Consider the following 23223-nt stretch of genomic DNA (forward strand, 5'->3'; position numbering starts at 1 on the left):
AAAGAATTTTTGGTGTTATTTTTAATTTTCCATGTCACTCTCTTTAAAATAAATAAAATAAATCCTGCAGTTCTCACACTGACCACTAGGCCTAATAGGCGCCTCTTCTTGGTCTGTGCAAATCACTTCTCAGTAGTCATCTCCTCATCATTACAGGCAAGATTACAACAAAAGGTATCAATTATATATATATAGATAACACAGGATCCACCATTCACAATAAGCAATATCACAGCTTATCTGCTCCCCCTCCCTGCACAGGTCACAGAGCATGCCTGGAAATCGCTGCATGTTAGTCACGGAGTCAGCTCCTATGGCCCGTGTGGCTGATGGGTGACAGGTTTCCGATGTACCAGGAGATGGCGCAGCCCCGATAAGGTGGATTATTATAGGGTAAAGGCTCTATGCTACCACTGCAAATGTAGTAAGGTGCTAAAAACAAAGTGCCGCCTGATGCCTATAGGACGTCCACACCGTCAGGGGGCGAAACGATGAGAAAACAGTTCTGAGTAAAGGATAAGCTCGATCAGATCCACGGAGCTGCCACACAGAGGCCACGTGTATCGATGCACTGCAGCCACCCTCCGGTGCTCTTTGCATGGAGCTAATGTTCTCTAAGAATCTACCGTCCTGGGGTCTGCGGGGGGGGGTTCACCGTTCTGGGGGTTCAGTCTGCTGCGGGGGGTTCACAGTCCTGGGGGTTCAGTCTGCTGCGGGGGGTTCACCGTCCTGGGGTCTGCGGGGGGGGGTTCACCGTCCTGGGGGTTCAGTCTGCTGCGGGGGGTTCACCGTCCTGGGGGTCTGCGGGGGGTTCACAGAATTTATTCATCTCCAGGTCCAGCTCCGTTTTTAACCTTTCTTTAGTGCTATTAAACCACCACTGATGACATCACACTGGGGGAGGGGGGGGGGGGGAGTCATAGACCGCGGATCAGACAGCTGAGAGTCTGCAGGGTGATGAAGAGTTAATTCTTCCAGATTAGAACAGTAAGGCCTCATGCACACGAACGTGCCGTTTTTTGCGGTCCGCAAAAAAAGGATGCCGCCCGTGTGCCTTCCGCAATTTGCGGAACGGAACAGGAGGCCCATTATAGAGATGCCTATTCTTGTCCGCAAAACGGACAAGAATAGGACAGAATTTTTGCGGGACCACGGAACGGAGCAACGGATACGGACAGCACACAGAGTGCTGTCCACATCTTTTGCGGACCCATTGAAATGAATGGTTCCGTATACGGAACGCAAAAAATGTTCCGTGTGAATAAAGTAGAAAACATTATCAGTGCAAAGAATCTGCAGCGTTCCCGAGCGTCATACAGAGTCACCCGGCTCGCTGCAGTCCTATGTAAATAAAGCTTCATCCGTGTATATTCAAAGGTTCCACTACTTTCTGACAGACTTACTTTTTCACAATTTTTAAGACGACTGCTTGCTGTCAGTGAACATTCTTTGGTCGGTGGTACAGGGCTCTTCATCAGATTTTCACGATGGGGCGAGATCTGTTCAGAATCATTTTATTGGTTAGAATCAAACTGCCTTACAAAGGCAATAACTCAGGCGGCGACGGGACCAGTAAACTGTAGGCAGCATTGGCGCAGATGCCACGTGTGAGGATCCCACGCCACGGCTGCAAAAAACCCCAAAACAGGTAAAAAAAAAAAAAAACTAAAAACAGGCAGTTAACAAGGAATTGGTCCACTTCTTCCTGCAGCGCAGTGGGCGGGGCTAGATCAGACGTTATAATCGGGTGATTTACTTTGTGGCTGCCGCATTCGGATCTGCAGAGTTGTGAAAGCTCCGACGGTGACGTGGAAGAAGAGCTGCCAGAGGTTGCGCAGTTCGTGCAGGTACATGTTACACAGGCAGATCAGGCCGAACGCCAGGAATGACTTTGTGTTCCTCCAGCTCGTGCTGTACGCGAACAAGTAACACTGCGAAAAAAACACACAGAGCGGCCTCAACGCCTGCGCCAAAAACACACAAGATGACAAACCGCTGGTCAAAACGGTAAGAAACACATTTCTGCTGCTCACACCAAGAGGCGCCTGTATGTGCGGAGCTCCCCCTAGTGGTGGCTGTATATACATCTGTATGTGAGGAGCTCCCCCTAGTGGTGGCTGTATATACATCTGTATGTGAGGAGCTCCCTCTAGTGGTGGCTGTATATACATCTGTATGTGAGGAGCTCCCCCTAGTGGTGGCTGTATATACATCTGTATGTGAGGCGCTCCCCCTAGTGGTGGCTGTATATACATCTGTATGTGAGGAGCTCCCTCTAGTGGTGGCTGTATATACATCTGTATGTGAGGAGCTCCCCCTAGTGGTGGCTGTATATACATCTGTATGTGAGGAGCTCCCCTTAGTGGTGACTGTATATACATCTGTATGTGAGGAGCTCCCCCTAGTGGTGGCTGTATATACATCTGTATGTGAGGAGCTCCCCCTAGTGGTGGCTGTATATACATCTGTATGTGAGGAGCTCCCCCTAGTGGTGACTGTATATACATCTGTATGTGAGGAGCTCTCCCTAGTGGTGGCTGTATATACATCTGTATGTGAGGAGCTCCCCCTAGTGGTGACTGTATATACATCTGTATGTGAGGAGCTCCCTCTAGTGGTGGCTGTATATACATCTGTATGTGAGGAGCTCCCTCTAGTGGTGGCTGTATATACATCTGTATGTGAGGAGCTCCCCCTAGTGGTGGCTGTATATACATCTGTATGTGAGGAGCTCCCTCTAGTGGTGTCTGTATATATATATCTGTATGTGAGGAGCTCCCTCTAGTGGTGGCTGTATATACATCTGTATGTGAGGAGCTCCCTCTAGTGGTGACCGTATATACATCTGTATGTGAGGAGCTCCCCCTAGTGGTGGCTGTATATACAACTGTATGTGAGGAGCTCCCTCTAGTGGTGACCGTATATACATCTGTATGTGAGGAGCTCCCTCTAGTGGTGGCTGTATATACATCTGTATGTGAGGAGCTCCCCCTAGTGGTGACTGTATATACATCTGTATGTGAGGAGCTCCCTCTAGTGGTGGCTGTATATACATCTGTATGTGAGGAGCTCCCCCTAGTGGTGACTGTATATACATCTGTATGTGAGGAGCTCCCTCTAGTGGTGACTGTATATACATCTGTATGTGAGGAGCTCCCTCTAGTGGTGGCTGTATATACATCTGTATGTGAGGAGCTCCCCCTAGTGGTGGCTGTATATACATCCGTATGTGAGGAGCTCCCTCTAGTGGTGACCGTATATACATCCGTATGTGAGGAGCTCCCTCTAGTGGTGACTGTATATACATCTGTATGTGAGAAGCTCCCCCCTAGTGGTGGCTGTATATACATCTGTATGTGAGGAGCTCCCCCTAGTGGTGGCTGTATATACATCTGTATGTGAGGAGCTCCCCCTAGTGGTGACTGTATATACATCTGTATGTGAGGAGCTCCCCCTAGTGGTGACTGTATATACATCTGTATGTGAGGAGCTCCCTCTAGTGGTGGCTGTATATACATCTGCATGTGAGGAGCTCCCCCTAGTGGTGACTGTATATACATCTGTATGTGAGGAGCTCCCCCTAGTGGTGACTGTATATACATCTGTATGTGAGGAGCTCGCCCTAGTGGTGACTGTATATACATCTGTATGTGAGGAGCTCCCCCCTAGTGGTGGCTGTATATACATCTGTATGTGAGGAGCTCCCCCTAGTGGTGACTGTATATACATCTGTATGTGAGGAGCTCCCTCTAGTGGTGGCTGTATATACATCTGTATGTGAGGAGCTCCCTCTAGTGGTGACTGTATATACATCTGTATGTGAGGAGCTCCCTCTAGTGGTGTCTGTATATACTATCTGTATGTGAGGAGCTCCCTCTAGTGGTGACTGTATATACATCTGCATGTGAGGAGCTCCCCCTAGTGGTGACTGTATATACATCTGTATGTGAGGAGCTCCCCCTAGTGGTGACTGTATATACATCTGTATGTGAGGAGCTTCCCCTAGTGGTGGCTGTATATACATCTGTATGTGAGGAGCTCCCTCTAGTGGTGGCTGTATACACATCTGTATGTGAGGAGCTCCCCCTAGTGGTGACTGTATACACATCTGTATGTGAGGAGCTCCCCCTAGTGGTGACTGTATATACATCTGTATGTGAGGAGCTCCCCCTAGTGGTGACTGTATATACATCTGTATGTGAGGAGCTCCCCCTAGTGGTGACTGTATATACATCTGTATGTGAGGAGCTCCCTCTAGTGGTGACTGTATATACATCTGTATGTGAGGAGCTCCCCCTAGTGGTGGCTGTATATACATCTGTATGTGAGGAGCTCGCTCTAGTGGTGACTATATATACATCTGTATGTGAGGAGCTCCCTCTAGTGGTGACTGTATATACATCTGTATGTGAGGAGCTCCCTCTAGTGGTGACTGTATATACATCTGTATGTGAGGAGCTCCCCCTAGTGGTGACTGTATATACATCTGTATGTGAGGAGCTCCCCCTAGTGGTGACTGTATATACATCTGTATGTGAGGAGCTCCCTCTAGTGGTGGCTGTATATACATCTGTATGTGAGGAGCTCCCCCTAGTGGTGACTGTATACACATCTGTATGTGAGGAGCTCCCTCTAGTGGTGACTGTATATACATCTGTATGTGAGGAGCTCCCCCTAGTGGTGACTGTATATACATCTGTATGTGAGGAGCTCCCCCTAGTGGTGACTGTATATGCATCTGTATGTGAGGAGCTCCCCCTAGTGGTGTCTGTATATACATCTGTATGTGAGGAGCTCCCTCTAGTGGTGTCTGTATATACATCTGTATGTGAGGAGCTCCCCCTAGTGGTGACTGTATATACATCTGTATGTGAGGAGCTCCCTCTAGTGGTGACTGTATATACATCTGTATGTGAGGAGCTCCCCCTAGTGGTGACTGTATATGCATCTGTATGTGAGGAGCTCCCCCTAGTGGTGTCTGTATATACATCTGTATGTGAGGAGCTCCCTCTAGTGGTGTCTGTATATACATCTGTATGTGAGGAGCTCCCCCTAGTGGTGACTGTATATACATCTGTATGTGAGGAGCTCCCTCTAGTGGTGTCTGTATATACATCTGTATGTGAGGAGCTCCCCCTAGTGGTGTCTGTATATACATCTGTATGTAAGGAGCTCCCTCTAGTGGTGTCTGTATATACATCTGTATGTCAGGAGCTCCCCCTAGTGGTGGCTGTATATACATCTGTATGTCAGGAGCTCCCCCTAGTGGTGGCTGTATATACATCTGTATGTGAGGAGCTCCCCCTAGTGGTGACTGTATATACATCTGTATGTCAGGAGCTCCCCCTAGTGGTGACTGTATATACATCTGTATGTGAGGAGCGCCCTCTAGTGGCAGCTGAAGGGTAGCGGGGAGAAAGCTGCTGCCAGACACTTATGGTGCTGCTCATCTCCCGTGGGAACTAAAGGATCAGGAGTAAATGTTCACTTCGCCCGATCCTTCCCTCGCTGGCATCATCTGTCGGGGAGTCGGGAGCCCCCCATTCACATCAGACTGATGGACTGACAATACACTAATGTGTCTGGGGCCTTTACACACATTCACAGATCGCCACTAGAGCTGCGGCTGTGCAAACGGATCCAGGGTGGATCGGGGGGATACCTGGTAGAGGCAGGCGGCTGTTCCCAGGAAGAAGGCGATGACACAGCTGACGTCATCATCACTCTGCAATACAAAGAGACGCCATCAGTGAGCGCACCGCAGTCACTACATGTACAGACTGGATTCACTCCCATCATCCCCGTCACCAGAAGCTCACAATGTAATCGCTCTAGCTCACACAATGTATCACTCCCATCATCCCTGACCAGGAGTTCACAGCCTAACCTCCCACACCAATATCAATACCAAATGTATGTTAGTAATAAGTAGGTGAGGGATGATGGGAGTATGCTTGGATGATGAGACTACACAGGTTTACAATCAGTCCCGCGCTTTGCTGCTGTTTTGTAGCAGAATAATAATAATAAATTCCTGAGACTCGGCCCAGAGATGAAGGAGACAAGGTGCGGGGCGGCGGGATAAAAGGTCTGCGGGGCGCTGCGCAGCCGCATGTTACCAGCCCCGACATCCTCAGAGCAGTGTAATGTCAGGCACTGGCCACCAGGGGGCGCTGTTGTCTCACGTCTGAAGAGGGCAATGTATAACGACGTGAAGCTCGCAGTGCGGGACGGAGAGCGGCCGCTGTCTAATGACCCGCAGTGACGCTTATTACCTCGAGCGCTGCCCATATTTGTCACCATGTTTAATTGGATCGTTAAAGGCTTCCTGCGAGCTCTGCCGCCAGCTGCGCCCACTATTCAGGGCAGATCAGCATCGCTGCCATATTGTTTTCTCTCCTTATTCGAGGCGGTTTAGGATATAATCATGTTACTTAACCCTCTCCCTTCTTCCATGAGAATGGGGGGGAAGGGGGGATAGGTGCACGGCCATGTCCCGTGGCAGACGCACACCAGAGATCGCACTCTTCTTACCATTTTTGAGGAGTATTTTTGTGCCGAGGGGAGTACGAAAGTCGCAGTAATTCAAATACATATAGGCCTAAGGGCTCATTCAGACGACCGCATTTTTTTGCAGTCCAAAACTGGCTAAAACATGGATACCGGCCGTGTGCGTTCTGCATTTTGGCCAGCCCTGTGATAGAAATGCCTTTTCTTGTCCGCAAAAACGGACAAGGACAGGACATGTTTTATCTTTTTTGCGGGGCTGCAGAACGGACGGACCCTGTGCTGCCCGCATCTTTTGCTGCCCCACTGAAATGAATGGGTCTGCGTTGGAGGCTGCGTTCAGGGCGTCTGCTGCAGATGTACGGTAAAACGGAAACTGAACGGACTAGTAGTCAGTGGCGTCTGCTCAACTCCTGTCAGGCTGGGTTCACATCACATTTTTGTCATACGTTTAACACACAAGAAAACGTATATGTAATGGACGCCTGTGGTAGCCGTCACCATGGAGTTCAGTTGTAAAAAAAACTAAACAATATACATTTTTTTCCCCTGGACTTTGCAGGATGGAAAAACGTGGTGCATTCACTATATACTGCGCTACACATCACACGCTGCGCTACACATCACACGCTGCGCTACACGCATTACAAACTGCACAGCGCAGTGTGCAATGTATGTTGTAAAGATGTGTGTGATGTGTTGCTCAGCGTGTGATGAGTTGCTGAGCCTGTGATGCGTGCAGCGCAGCGTGTGATGCGTGTAGCGCAGTGTGTGATGCGTGTAGCGCAGCGTGTCATTTGATGTATGCAGTGCAGTTATCACTGCCTGCCCCGTGCTCATGAATGGCAGGGAAAGTCTTGGCACTATGGACGACACGCGATCACGGCCAGGTGGTAATTAGATTACAGATACATTTTTACATTAAGGCTCCATTCACACGTCCGTGGTGTGTTGCGGACCTGCAAATTGCGGATCCACAACACACCCGCCCGGCACCCCTATAGAAATGCCTATTCTTGTCTGCAGCTGCGGACAAGAATAGAGCATGTTCTATCTTTTGCGGAGCTGCGGACCCGAAGATCGGGGCCACGCTCCGCAATTGTGGATGCAGACAGCGCACTGTGTGCTGTCCGCATCCATTCCGTCCCCATAGAGAATAGATGGGTCCGCACCCATTCCGCAAAATTGCGGAACGGATGCGGACCCATTTTGCGGACGTGTGAATGGAGCCTAAGGGACCTTCAGCGAGTCCTGATTTTTCGGAACACTGTGAGCAGCAATACTCTTCTCAGGTATCGGCTCCTCTGACCCCCCAGCACACACAGAGGCGAGGACCATGACCCCAGGGCGTGATGTTTAGTGGGTATTCCTGTGATGTGCGCCATGAGGTCCATATATAGTATGCAGGGTGTACAGCGCTGATGTGGCGCTGCCGCGGTATGTGACCCCCCAGTGTATCTGGAGCCCCCATCCTATAACCCAGGGACTATACCTGCAAGAGAGTCTCCACCGAGTGGAATCCGCGGATGAGATTGAGGCCGGCACACAGCAGACTGAGCAGACACGAGATAATCCCAGTCAAAGTCAATGGTTCCAGCCGCTGGTGAGGAGCTGATGGGGGGAGAGACACGAGGCGTTACATGGCTCAGCGCTCACAATGTGGGGGGAAGAGGCACGAATACAGACAGGTAGTCAGGTGTCATTGAAACCTATCTGACATGCATAAGGGCTCATTCACATCTACTGCAAAGGTATGTGGATAGCTCACCACCCTCCTCAGTAAGGTAGGGGTGCTCTAGCCGAAAGATTGCTCACTCTAACAGTCCAAGAGAGTACAATAAATAGAAAAAGACGGCTGGCACTCACTATGTGGTTTCACATCTAACAACAATTTATTAATCACTAAACCGCTAATATGACAGTAAAATACATTTAATATAAAAATAATAATTAAAAAATCCCCTAAAAAATAAATACAAAAATGCAAAATGTCTTGATGTATCGGATCACAAACCGCACCAGAAAATGAACAAAGTCTCTGTTGGAGAATGGATAATTCTCTGCTTAATTTGGGCAGTATGCGTCCAATTAAATATCAAAAGCCGTCACTTTGAATGCAACATATAACCCAGTCCACAAGCTGTATGAGATGCTGTTGGGGAGTAGTGTCACTCACTTTATATTTGTCTTTCACAGTTCTTATAGCAATCTTGTCACTTCCAATTTGAGGTATATGATCGATTTTTAGGGTAAATGTTTGTAGCTTACCCTCCCAGACGAAACTCCGGCCGTCTGTTTGTGCTGCTTCTGCTCGCTCTCAGCGTCTCCGCTCTCCGGCGTTTGTCACGTGGTGTACCGGAGTTATCGCGGGATTTGGATGTTTCAGTCCGAAGATCTGATGAGAGCTGCAGAGTAGATAGAAAATGGAGCGCTCCACTTGTAGAAGGTAATTCAAATATCGTCGATCATGTAGAAAGCTTGTAAAAAGCTTGTTGTTGGCAGGGATATAACGCTAAACGCGTTTCGAGGACTTCAGTCCTCTTCCTCAGTAGCTATGATAGCTACTGAGGAAGAGGACTGAAGTCCTCGAAACGCGTTTAGCGTTATATCCCTGCCAACAACAAGCTTTTTACAAGCTTTCTACATGATCGACGATATTTGAATTACCTTCTACAAGTGGAGCGCTCCATTTTCTATCTACTCTGCAGCTCTCATCAGATCTTCGGACTGAAACATCCAAATCCCGCGATAACTCCGGTACACCACGTGACAAACGCCGGAGAGCGGAGACGCTGAGAGCGAGCAGAAGCAGCACAAACAGACGGCCGGAGTTTCGTCTGGGAGGGTAAGCTACAAACATTTACCCTAAAAATCGATCATATACCTCAAATTGGAAGTGACAAGATTGCTATAAGAACTGTGAAAGACAAATATAAAGTGAGTGACACTACTCCCCAACAGCATCTCATACAGCTTGTGGACTGGGTTATATGTTGCATTCAAAGTGACGGCTTTTGATATTTAATTGGACGCATACTGCCCAAATTAAGCAGAGAATTATCCATTCTCCAACAGAGACTTTGTTCATTTTCTGGTGCGGTTTGTGATCCGATACATCAAGACATTTTGCATTTTAGTATTTATTTTTTAGGGGATTTTTTAATTATTATTTTTATATTAAATGTATTTTACTGTCATATTAGCGGTTTAGTGATTAATAAATTGTTGTTAGATGTGAAACCACATAGTGAGTGCCAGCCGTCTTTTTCTACTCATTCACATCTACGTTAGGAGCCTCCAGTGCAGATTCCTTGAACAGTCAATGGAATACGTCAGGAGCCACTGGGGCCCCTTATCCGATGGAGCAGAACAGGGGAAATATTGCAGATGTGAAGGAATCCTTAAAGGGCCAGACAACTATACTGTGTGGGGGTGAATCGGCAGAGGATCCTGCAGAGCTGCCACGTGGATTTTCAACTGTAAAACAGCATCAAAGCAGCGTAGTAAAACATGTCCGCCTGGAAACGTAGATCCCCTCCCCCACGAGTCATCCTCAATCCCTACAGACTGAGAAGAGTCAGTGATTTTAACTTCTGACCACGTTTAGACATCTTAAAAGGAGGATGGTTTCTGATTACAAAGGACTAGTGAGGCACCTAACACCTCCAACCTCACTTGAGGTCCTCACCGTGTCAGCGCCGTTTAAAGGAACAGTCTGCTTAGCGTGACAGCAGAGCGCAGCGCGCTGTAGACAGAAGATGGCGCTCTGTTAAGACGGGAGATGAGCAGCAGGATGGGTACAGACATGAGAAGCTCCTCCTGAGAAAAGCCCCGTGTCTCTCACCGATATATAGGGAGGTCTGGGCAAGACCCTGCCGAGTCCAGCAACCAGCAGAGGGCGCTCTCTCCTATGCAGGATCCTGGTCACTACAACACTGCCCGTCGCAGGCTGAAGGATGTGGCCACCAGATATGTGGGACTCCAGGGCTCGTCTTGGGGGTTTATCTGCCCTGTAGATGGCGCTGGAGGCGCGCTCCTTACCTATCCCCTTGTAGGCTGGGTCTTTGCGCTGGTTCACCCCGTTCTCCAGGCCAAGCTCCTGCAGGGAGACCTGGTAGGGCGGCCGCAGGCGTATTTCGGTCTGCATGTCGGCGAGGTTCACCTTGGTGGTCAGCGAGCGGGGGTTGTTGAATCTCTGCTTCGTCTTCTGGATGAAATTATCTGTTGGAGCAGAGGAAAAGCTGTAGCAGTGAGGAAAGCCCTCGTTATACTGCAGAAGCCTGCCCTTTATATTGCCGCTTATCATGTCGCCATCTTCCTAAGGCCCCACTTATCTGTCAGATCCGCTTCACCTGCTCTCTATCGAATGCTCTTGTGTTACCTATACAGACTGTGGACACAAAGCATCCACGCAGCCGCATGTCCGCTCACAGGCCGAGTCTCTACTAAAACGGTGCCAAACCAGTGCACACCAGGGCGGAATGGCTGCTACACATTCAGTACTGGTCACTCACCGAACTCGATGAAGGAGTACGGCCGGATGGCGGAGTTGATGTGAACCATTTGGTAAGTGGTGATGAACTCTTTCTGAAGCTCGTCCAGGAAGCAGAAGGCGAGGACGCTGGGGTAACTCTCCGAGCACAGCATCATGTAGCTGACACCCAGGGAGCTGATGAAGCTGCAACAACACAAGGCACCAGTGAGGACCGGAATCAGTAGTCTGCAACTTCTGACGCTCCCCACTACTACAACTCCCAGCATGCCCTGCCGGGAGAGGAGAGAAATCAAAGTGGATGTGATAGGAAGCTGCAATGATGTAGGATGTGCAGCGACCAGGAATGCAGAGGTACAACGATGTGGGGACACACGGACGTTGGGTGCAACGATGGGGACACACACGGACGTTGGGTGCAACGATGGGGGGGAAACGTTGGGTGCAACGCTGGGGGGGAAACGTTGGGTGCAACGATGGGGGGGAAACGTTGGGTGCAACGATGGGGGGGAAACGTTGGGTGCAACGATGGGGGGAAACGTTGGGTGCAACGATGGGGGGGAAACGTAGGGTGCAACGATGGGGGGGGAAACGTAGGGTGCAACGATGGGGGGGGAAACGTAGGGTGCAACGATGGGGGGGGGAAACGTAGGGTGCAACGATGGGGGGGGGGGAAACGTAGGGTGCAACGATGGGGGGGGGGAAACGTGGGTGCAACGATGGGGGGGGGAAACGTGGGTGCAACGATGGGGGGGGAAACGTGGTGCAACGATGGGGGGGGAAACGTTGGGTGCAACGATGGGGGGGGAAACGTTGGGTGCAACGATGGGGGGGAAACGTTGGGTGCAACGATGGGGGGGGGAAACGTTGGGTGCAACGATGGGGGGGGGGGGAAACGTTGGGTGCAACGATGGGGGGGGAAACATTGGGTGCAACGGTGGGGGGGGGAGACGTTGGGTGCAACGGTGGGGGGGGGGAGACGTTGGGTGCAACGGTGGGGGGGGGGAGACGTTGGGTGCAACGGTGGGGGGGGGGAGACGTTGGGTGCAACGGTGGGGGGGGGGGAGACGTTGGGTGCAACGGTGGGGGGGGGGAGACGTTGGGTGCAACGGTGGGGGGGGAGACGTTGGGTGCAACGGTGGGGGGGGGAGACGTTGGGTGCAACGGTGGGGGGGGGAGACGTTGGGTGCAACGGTGGGGGGGGGGGGGAGACGTTGGGTGCAACGGTGGGGGGGGGGGGAGACGTTGGGTGCAACGGTGGGGGGGGGGGGGAGACGTTGGGTGCAACGGTGGGGGGGGGGGAGACGTTGGGTGCAACGGTGGGGGGGGGGAGACGTTGGGTGCAACGGTGGGGGGGGGAAACGTGGGTGCAACGGTGGGGGGGGGAAACGTTGGGTGCAACGGTGGGGGGGGGGAGACGTTGGGTGCAACGGTGGGGGGGGGGGAGACGTTGGGTGCAACGGTGGGGGGGGGAGACGTTGGGTGCAACGGTGGGGGGGAGACGTTGGGTGCAACGGTGGGGGGGGAGACGTTGGGTGCAACGGTGGGGGGGGGGAGACGTTGGGTGCAACGGTGGGGGGGGGAGACGTGGGTGCAACGGTGGGGGGGGGAGGTGGTGCAACACGGTGGGGGGGGAGACGTTGGGTGCAACGGTGGGGGGGGGAGACGTTGGGTGCAACGGTGGGGGGGGGGGGAGACGTTGGGTGCAACGGTGGGGGGGGGAGACGTTGGGTGCAACGGTGGGGGGGGAGACGTTGGGTGCAACGGTGGGGGGGGGAGACGTTGGGTGCAACGGTGGGGGGGGGAGACGTTGGGTGCAACGGTGGGGGGGGGAGACGTTGGGTGCAACGGTGGGGGGGGGAGACGTTGGGTGCAACGGTGGGGGGGGGGAGACGTTGGGTGCAACGGTGGGGGGGGGGGAAACGTTGGGTGCAACGGTGGGGGGGGAGACGTCGGGTGCAAAGATGGGGGGGACGTCGGATGCAAAGATGGGGGGGACGTCAGGTGCAAAGGGCGCTGTAAACGTGTGTCACCTACATCTGCTCTGCAGCCGCCCTCCGGTACATAAAGCTTCATCCCTGTATAAGGGAAAGTCCTGTACTCATTCACCATATTCTAGATCTCTACTTGTCAGTGAATATGGACATTCTGATTTACATTCAGAAATCTGTCGGGTTTGTTACAATGTATCAGTGCGCTCCATACAACGCAAGCATGAATGTCTCTCGTGCCCGGACTCTTACCTGCCCTGACACAATTACATAGATGTAACACTCCCTCAGCTGCATCAAAAAGAGACCGTCAGGACAAGCTTTCACCTACTGAATGTAAATACTGAATTTCTTCATTGCCGACAGCAAGCAGAGATACTAAAAACAGGGAGGAACTGAAGCACACAGTCGTGGAGCACTCATTAGGCAGCTTCATGAGTGAGTGGATCCTGCGTCCTGACATTGCAGAAATGGCGCTGTATATCAGGTGCGTGCGGCAGAGCGACTCCTGATACATTCCCTGAACCCCCAGATGCGGTGCAGAAATGGCGCGGTGTATCCGGTGCGTACAGCAGATCGACTCCTGGTACTGTACCCCCAGATGCGGTGCAGAAGCCCCCGACTACTCACTTGACATGGTGCGGGCCCCTCCTCAGGGTGCACCGGTCCGGCAGCTGCTCCAGTTTTCGGGACAGCACTTTTAGGTACTTCTTGGTCTCCTGCACGGACATGTTCTGCTCGTGGTCAGTGGAGGCGGATAGTGGGAGTCCATCTCTTCCCCGAACCACCGAAGCAAACAGAATGACCGACATTTCCAATGGTCTAGAGAGAACAGAAAGGGTTAAAGCGTTAGACAGCATATGCTGCACCCCCCCCCCCTTTCCCAAGCTCAGGGTCAGATGACTGCGACTACGGTAAAATACGCGCTAGACAATCCACTAATAACCAAGTCATGTGACACATGACATCACTACCCGCCAACTAGTGACATCACTGCCCTCCTGACCACCGCTGGAGACTGCCATTACTGGTCCCGTACAGGAGGTCTCCCAACTTTCCACAGATCATACATTCACAATGACCCCTCTGCCTGTGGAAGGAGCACTGCAGATCAGCGACTCCCCGGGATCTTCAGGGCTGGGGGTCGGTGACCGTTTCCTCTAATGCCGGTTGTAACCAGAAAAGGCTTCGTGTGACTCCAGACTTTGCGCTCTCCGCACTCACCCCGTATGGAGGTGACAAACGCTCAGTGGGGTGAACGAGACAACACCCCACAAAGCTGCGCTCACCCCTCAGATGCTGTAACCATCATGGAAACTGCCCTGTGTCTGACAGCGTCCCCTACAGGTATGTACAGCCCCGCTCCCAGAGAAACACTGCCGCTTCTGCCTAAAAACAACAATGTTCCCCTTCACTGAAAGCAAGCAGAAGTCTTGAAATTGTGAAGCATTCAGATGCAGAGGCTAAAAGAAAACGGCAAAACGTTTCAGCACACAATGACTGCTGTATACAAAAAAGACAGGAGAACACAGTCTATTGCCCCCTGTTATCAGCCATTTCAGGGGAGAGGATGACTGTAGGACAGGAGAATACAGTCTATTGCCCCCTGTTATCAGTCATTTCAGGGGAGAGGATGACTGTAGGACAGGAGAATACAATCTATTGCCCCCTGTTATCAGCCATTTCAGGGGGGAGGATGACTGTAGGACAGGAGAATACAGTCTATTGCTCCCTGTTATCAGCCATTTCAGGGGAGAGGATGACTGTAGGACAGGAGAATACAGTCTATTGCTCCCTGTTATCAGCCATTTCAGGGGAGAGGATGACTGTAGGACAGGAGAATACAGTCTATTGCCCCTGTTATCAGCCATTTCAGGGGAGAGGATGACTGTAGGACAGGAGAATACAGTCTATTGCTCCCTGTTATCAGCCATTTCAGGGGAGAGGATGACTGTAGGACAGGAGAATACAGTCTATTGCTCCCTGTTATCAGCCATTTCAGGGAGAGAGGATGACTGTAGGACAGGAGAATACAGTCTATTGCCCCCTGTTATCAGCCATTTCAGGGGAGAGGATGACTGTAGGACAGGAGAATACAGTCTATTGCCCCCTGTTATCAGCCATTTCAGGGAGAGGATGACTGTAGGACAGGAGAATACAAGTCTATTGCCCCCTGTTATCAGCCATTTCAGGGGGGAGGATGACTGTAGGACAGGAGAATACAGTCTATTGCCCCCTGTTATCAGCCATTTCAGGGGAGAGGATGACTGTAGGACAGGAGAATACAGTCTATTGCCCCCTGTTATCAGCCATTTCAGGGGAGAGGATGACTGTAGGACAGGAGAATACAGTCTATTGCCCCCTGTTATCAGCCATTTCAGGGGAGAGGATGACTGTAGGACAGGAGAATACAGTCTATTGCCCCCTGTTATCAGCCATTTCAGGGGAGAGGATGACTGTAGGACAGGAGGAATACAGTCTATTGCCCCCTGTTATCAGCCATTTCAGGGGAGAGGATGACTGTAGGACAGGAGAATACAGTCTATTGCCCCCTGTTATCAGCCATTTCAGGGGAGAGGATGACTGTAGGACAGGAGAATACAGTCTATTGCTCCCCTGTTATCAGCCATTTCAGGGAGAGGATGACTGTAGGACAGGAGAATACAGTCTATTGCCCCCTGTTATCAGCCATTTCAGGGAGAGGATGACTGTAGGACAGGAGAATACAGTCTATTGCCCCCTGTTATCAGCCATTTCAGGGTAGAGGATGACTGTAGGACAGGAGAATACAGTCTATTGCCCCCTGTTATCAGCCATTTCAGGGGAGGAGGATGACTGTAGGACAGGAGAATACAGTCTATTGCCCCCTGTTATCAGCCATTTCAGGGGAGAGGATGACTGTAGGACAGGAGAATACAGTCTATTGCCCCCTGTTATCAGCCATTTCAGGGGAGAGGATGACTGTAGGACAGGAGAATACAGTCTATTGCCCCCTGTTATCAGCCATTTCAGGGGAGAGGATGACTGTAGGACAGGAGAATACAGTCTATTGCCCCCTGTTATCAGCCATTTCAGGGGAGAGGATGACTGTAGGACAGGAGAATACAGTCTATTGCCCCTGTTATCAGCCATTTCAGGGGAGAGGATGACTGTAGGACAGGAGAATACAGTCTATTGCCCCCTGTTATCAGCCATTTCAGGGGAGGAGGACGACTGTAGGACAGGAGAATACAGTCTATTGCCCCCTGTTATCATATGTGTCCGGGGAGAGGATGACTGTAGGACAGGAGAATACAGTCTATTGCCCCCCTGTTATCAGCCATTTCAGGGGAGAGGATGACTGTAGGACAGGAGAATACAGTCTATTGCTCCCTGTTATCAGCTCATTTCAGGGGAAGAGGATGACTGTAGGACAGGAGAATACAGTCTATTGCTCCTCTGTTATCAGCCATTTCAGGGGAGAGGATGACTGTAGGACAGGAGAATACAGTCTATTGCCCCCTGTTATCAGCCATTTCAGGGGAGAGGATGACTGTAGGACAGGAGAATACAGTCTATTGCCCCCTGTTATCAGCCATTTCAGGGGAGAGGATGACTGTAGGACAGGAGAATACAGTCTATTGCTCCCTGTTATCAGCCATTTCAGGGGAGAGGATGACTGTAGGACAGGAGAATACAGTCTATTGCTCCCTGTATCAGCCATTTCAGGGGAGAGGATGACTGTAGGACAGGAGGAATAGTCTATTGCCCCCTGTTATCAGCCATTTCAGAGGAGAGGATGACTGTAGGACAGGAGAATACAGTCTATTGCCCCCTGTTATCAGCCATTTCAGGGAAGAGGATGACTGTAGGACAGGAGAATACAGTCTATTGCTCCCTGTTATCAGCCATTTCAGGGGAGAGGATGACTGTAGGATACGAGAATACAGTTTATTGCCCCCTGTTATCAGCCATTTCAGGGGAGAGGATGACTGTAGGACAGGAGAATACAGTCTATTGCCCCCTGTTATCAGCCATTTCAGGGGAGAGGATGACTGTAGGACAGGAGAATACAGTCTATTGCCCCGTTATCAGCCATTTCAGGGGAGAGGATGACTGTAGGACAGGAGAACACAGTCTATTGCTCCCTGTTATCAGCCATTTCAGGGGAGAGGATGACAGGAGAATACAGTCTATTGCCCCCTCTTATCAGCCATTTCAGGGGAGAGGCCGACTGTAGGACAGGAGAATACAGTCTATTGCTCCCTGTTATCAGCCATTTCAGAGGAGAGGACGACTGTAGGACAGGAGAATACAGTCTATTGCCCCCGTTATCAGCCATTTCAGAGGAGAGGATGACTGTAGGATAGGAGAATACAGTCTATTGCCCCCTGTTATCAGCCATTTCAGGGGAGAGGATGACTGTAGGACAGGAGAATACAGTCTATTGCCCTCTGTTATCAGCCATTTCAGGGGAGAGGATGACTGTAGGACAGGAGAATACAGTCTATTGCCCCCTGTTATCAGTCATTTCAGGGGAGAGGATGACTGTAGGACAGGAGAATACAGTCTATTGCCCCCTGTTATCAGCCATTTCAGGAGAGAGGATGACTGTAGGACAGGAGAATACAGTCTATTGCCCCCTGTTATCAGCCATTTCAGGGGAGAGGATGACTGTAGGACAGGAGAATACAGTCTATTGCTCCCTGTTATCAGCCATTTCAGAGGAGAGGATGACTGTAGGACAGGAGAATACAATCTATTGCCCCCTGTTATCAGCCATTTCAGAGGAGAGGATGACTGTAGGACAGGAGAATACAATCTATTGCCCCCTGTTATCAGCCATTTCAGGAGAGAGGATGACTGTAGGACAGGAGAATACAGTCTATTGCCCCCTGTTATCAGCCATTTCAGGGGAGAGGATGACTGTAGGACAGGAGAATACAGTCTATTGCTCCCTGTTATCAGCCATTTCAGAGGAGAGGATGACTGTAGTGTACCCAATAGGATGAGTGACAGAGTCCAGAGACGTCACTGACCCCCATGATGACTACTTCAGAACTTGCAGGTACAACTCCCCAATCCTCCTCTATAAGTGACATGTCGTATTTTCCGGGGCGTTATTACTCTCCAGTAAAGATGAAATATGTGCAGAGTAAATGGCGATTTTATGTTCTGCAATGTTGGCTGCAGATACAAACTCATGGATTTTATCTCGTGAAATATACGGTCGTCTTGTTGGCGTTTCCATTAACGGTGACATTAATAACTCAAACTCCTCAATAGAAGACGATTTAATGAACTGCGGAAAGCAAGAAAAAACCAACAGCACGAAATCCTGCAAAAAGACGCCAAAACCTGGGCGCCGAGCGGATGACTGACGGGGGAGGACACGGCAGATGTTTGGAGCTCGGCCTCGGGTAGAAGGCAGTGGGGGAGGGAATGTGTAACGCCCCAGAGTGACATTACCACCCCTACGCCCTGCTTCTATCTGTGTATGCTAGTATATGCCATCTTGTGTATTTATTTCAGGTCCACTACACAGTTACATTAGAAATAGGAATGCACTGTTATGTTCAAATGTAATGTGCCTGGATCACCAGCAGGTGGCAGCAAACACGGAAGAGCTACAGTTAGAGAGAATGGAGCTTTCCATGCCATTCTAACGCTCCTCTGTGGGGGTGGACGAGTCCTACTTCCTGCAGGAAGGGTGGGGACCAGTTTTAGTCTAGCTTACCCTCTGCTAGGGGAAGGAGGGTGTGCTGGGCACGTCTCTGCTGGATGTGCCCAAGCCAGCCAGAGCCCCTTCAGCTCTTCTGGAGGTGGAGGCCACAGCTTAGAGCCTCAATAGCCAGGAGGAAGAGTTCCTCAACATAATTAAAGAGACAGACTACAAAGAAAGAAGCTGTAGCATCAAGAAGAAGCTAGGAGATGAGTTTACCTGCCAACTTTAATGCTAAAGCCTGCTGGGACCAAGACAAAGTCTGTAAACCGTTTTGGAGAAACGTTTACCAAAGTAAAGCTGTTATTCAACTTCATCACAAGGTCTGGACTTAATTATTTCTTCAAATTCCTTAACGATTCTTCCATTATTTGTCTGCTTCGGAGTCAACGCCTGGGGCAGCCATATCCAGGTAGGAGCACCGTGACACTCACACAACATTAAGGGACATTTTAGGCCGCCCCATACCACTCGGCCATTCCTACACCTGGGTACCACTACAGATATTACTGAAGGGGCCCTGGCCATTGCCTCTGCGTTGCAACTGGCGTCACAAACAGAATTTATTTGTGTGTCTTCATACTGCGAGGCCTAAAGAATTGTCAAGAAACGCATTAAAAATGACTTTATTGCGTTTACTGCAGAGCGACAGGTGCAGAAAAGGGGCCCTGGCTGTTGCCGTTTCGTTACAACTGTGCATGTACAGAAAGAACAAGTCTGCTGCGCTGGGAGCCCGGAGGCGGCCAGACGCAGAAGCGCCCCCCACAGCGTACAGCCATGGAACGGTGTAATATACTCTGTGCTGCGAATCCTCATCAATGTCAAGATCTCTGCTGAAAGCCTGTCCTGACTTAATACTTGCCACAGCTGATGATTTGCTCCACTGTCAGACAGTCCTCTTTGAGGGAAGCTCTGCTCCATTGGCTCCTGGCTGCAGTGTTATGGCGGAGGCAAAGTGCAGTCCAGACAAAGTGAGATCCGCGATTCCCTTAACAATCATCCTGCAGCCAAAGATCAGGACGGACAGCGACAATACTGCCGTACGGGGGGGCGCTACCACCAGAACAGTGTCACGATCAGGGTGGGGGAACAGTAACTGGTCCTGGAAACTAGGGACGGAACAGGTCACCTCCTAAATTACAACCCTAATCGGGGCCCTGACCACCTATCGATATGACTAGAGCTTAAAGGTAGGAATATTCGTATGCTGGATACCTAGGCCCTTATGTCCCGATAAGGCCCTGGAAAGAGGTTAGGAGCAGAGACAACCCCTTCCTCCCCAGATGGACGAAAGGAAGTCTCTGTCTCAGGCAAGACTTATCTGAAAGTAGAAAACTGGCGACTGCAGAAGCCGCACAGAGCGCGACCGAGCGGCCAGAGCTACGACCGAGCGGCCAGAGCTACGACCGAGCGGCCAGAGCTACGACCGAGCGGCCAGAGCTACGACCGAGCGGCCAGAGCTACGACCGAGCGGCCAGAGCTACGACCGAGCAGCTAGAAGGCAGGAAGACAATCTATAAACCGCACCTCCAAGAGCGAGAAGCGGCTACTTATGGGGAAGGTAAATTACCAACAAGCAACACCTGAAGCAAGGGGGGGGCATTCACCAAAACACAGACACAATAAGGCTAGGTCTACACGACGACATTTGTTGCGCGACAGATAGGGCGCAACATTTTGTTGCACTAATGTCGCGCGACAATTTTTATAATGGCAGTCTATGGTGTCGCACTGCAATATGCGACATGCTGCGACTGCGACAGTCGCAGAAAAATCCATCTCGAATGGATTTTCTGCGACTGTCGCGTCGCAGCATGTCGCATGTTGCAGTGCAACACCATAGACTGCCATTTCGCGCGACATTAGTGCGACAAATGTCGTCGTGTAGACCTAGCCTAAGAGCCACAGGGAACTTGTCAATTTAACCCACGAGTTGCCAGTCTCTCCGATCTCCTGGTACCTGCCACAGGAACGTCCAAGACAAACAGTCACCGCAATTACTGAATTTCCATCACTTCAAAGGGCATCAACAATCTGTGTCTCCCCAACAGCTGTGGAACTACACCTCCCAGCATGCTATGCTCCATGGAACATTCCATCCTAGCTGGAAAAGAACAGACCGACTCTGCCAAGAGCGCAACATTTGTGTCTGGACTGTAAGTGTGCGGACGGTGTACACCGGGTGACATTCCCGCCGCGCACGGTGTACACCGGGTGACATTCCCGCCGCGCACGGTGTACACCGGGTGACATTCCCGCCGCGCACGGTGTACACCGGGTGACATTCCCGCCGCGCACGGTGTACACCGGGTGACATTCCCGCCGCGCACGGTGTACACCGGGTGACATTCCCGCCGCGCACGGTGTACACCGGGTGACATTCCCGCCGCGCACGGTGTACACCGGGTGACATTCCCGCCGCGCACGGTGTACACCGGGTGACATTCCCTCCGCGGACGGTGTACACCGGGTGACATTCCCTCCGCGGACGGTGTACACCGGGTGATATTCCCTCCGCGGACGGTGTACACCGGGTGACATTATCTCCACGGACGGTGTACACCGGGTGACATTCCCTCTACTGACGGTGTACGATGGGTGTCTCTGGGACAGGGGGGGGGGGGGGTCATTCTATAAGCAGTGTATAATGGGAATCATTCTCTCTCTGGGCAGTATATGATGGGTTTCATACTCTTTATGGGTAGAGTATGATAAGGGTTATTCTCTCTGACTAGTGTATAATGGGGGTTATTATCTCTGAGGAGTGTATGATGGGGGTTATTCTCTCTCTGCAGTGGATGATGGGGGTTATTCTCTGTCTCTGGGCAGTGCATGATGGGGGTTATTTTCTCTCTCTGGGTGGTGTATGATGGGGGTTATTCTCTCTCTCTCTCGGAAGTGTATGATGGGGGTTATTCTCTCTTTGGGCAGTGTATGATGGGGGTTATTCTCTCTCCGGGCGGTGTACGATGGGGGTTATTCTCTCTGGGCAGTGTATGATGGGAGTTATTCTCTCTGGGCAGTGTATGATGGGGGTTATTCTCTCTGCAGTGTATGATGGGAGTTATTCTCTCTCTCTCTGGGTGGTGTATGATGGGGGTTATTCTCTGTGGGCAGTGTATGATGGGAGTTATTCTCTCTCTCTGGGTGGTGTATGATGGGGGTTATTCTCTCTGGGCAGTGTATGATGGGGGTTATTCTCTCTCTCTGGGTGGTGTATGATGGGGGTTATTCTCTGTGGGCAGTGCACTGCAGGCTTCTTGCCCCTGTCAGCTGTGTGCGGCCTATACACGTTAGTTCACACCTGCGGCAGCGATTTATCGGGGTCTCCCGCTATCACCGTCTTCCTACCATCTATCTCCCGGCTCTCCCCGGTTCCTGAGCCGCCCCCGTCGAGCTCCCGGCTCCGCTTCTTCAGGCCTCTCTCTGCCTCGTACGTGACGTGTCCATCGCGCTGCACGCCGGGAGTGGAGACTGCTGTCACCATGGAGACCGTGTGTGAGCGGCGCTTCCGGGGACTGAGCACGTGACCCGCGCAGTGATCATGTGACCGTCCTCTTACCTGTGCGGGTCTGGTAGGCGCTTTACAATGGAGGAGACGTGACGTAATGGTCGCGGTGATTTACCGCACGTTCTAGTGAGGAGGTCATCAGAAACTGCGTCCTTCCTCGATGCTATACACTGCAGCACTGCTCCATCGTGGGCACAGCTGAAGAGTGCAACTTTTTTAAGCATTCCTTCTCGCCCTTTTTTTTTTTTGTACATCCCCTTTAAGGCCCCAAAATAGATCAGTTATTAAAGGGCTGTCCAGCAGCTGATAAGTGTGTGATTGCTGGACTCTGCCGCTGCATTCATCTCTATGGGTCCGAGTGCAGCGCTCACCTACCTCCCTATGGGTCAGAGTGCAGCGTTCACCTACCTCCCTATGGTTCTCAGTGCAGCGCTCACCTACCTCCCTATGGGTCCGAGTGCAGCGCTCACCTACCTCCCTATGGGTCCGAGTGCAGCGCTTACCTACCTCCCTATGGGTCTCAGTGCAGCGCTCACCTACCTCCCTATGGCTCAGAGTGCAGCGCTCACCTACCTCCCTATGGGTCCGAGTGCAGCGCTCACCTACCTCCTTATGGGTCCAAGTGCAGCGCTCACCTACCTCCCTATGGGTCTCAGTGCAGCGCTCACCTACCTCCCTATGGTTCTCAGTGCAGCGCTCACCTACCTCCCTATGGGTCCGAGTGCAGCGCTCACCTACCTCCCTATGGTTCTCAGTGCAGCGCTCACCTACCTCCCTATGGTTCTCAGTGCAGCGCTCACCTACCTCCCTATGGTTCTCAGTGCAGCGCTCACCTACCTCCCTATGGTTCTCAGTGCAGCGCTCACCTACCTCCCTATGGGTCCGAGTAATCAGTAACATGAAGTGACAGGAGGTCATGAGAAATACAAGGCGCAGGACGCACGGGCGTTTCCGGTCCTTCAGGCTTCTTCTCACAGCGCACAGGGGCTTTTCTATAGTGGAAAAACCGACATGAAGAAAA

General features: G+C 51.4%; 1 protein-coding gene across 2 annotated transcripts; it reads right to left on the reverse strand.

Annotated features, from left to right (window-relative positions):
* Positions 1-1498: 1498 nt before the first annotated feature.
* Positions 1499-22174, reverse strand: SEC22A (SEC22 homolog A, vesicle trafficking protein). 2 transcript variants are annotated; one of them, XM_044298595.1, is made up of 7 exons: positions 22043-22174; positions 13621-13812; positions 11022-11185; positions 10549-10728; positions 8000-8118; positions 5663-5725; positions 1499-1931 (listed from the first exon to the last, which is right to left on the reverse strand). In XM_044298595.1, exons 2-7 carry the CDS (start codon positions 13800-13802, stop codon positions 1731-1733), a joined length of 909 nt encoding a protein of 302 aa, XP_044154530.1. In that variant the 5' UTR covers positions 13803-13812; positions 22043-22174; the 3' UTR covers positions 1499-1730. The 2 variants fall into 2 exon arrangements, with proteins under 2 accessions (XP_044154530.1, XP_044154531.1); XM_044298596.1 differs by having other exon boundaries at positions 21996-22113.
* Positions 22175-23223: the final 1049 nt, after the last annotated feature.

This window comes from Bufo gargarizans, chromosome 6, assembly GCF_014858855.1.
Source record: "Bufo gargarizans isolate SCDJY-AF-19 chromosome 6, ASM1485885v1, whole genome shotgun sequence".
In the NCBI taxonomy this organism is placed as follows: domain Eukaryota; kingdom Metazoa; phylum Chordata; class Amphibia; order Anura; family Bufonidae; genus Bufo; species Bufo gargarizans.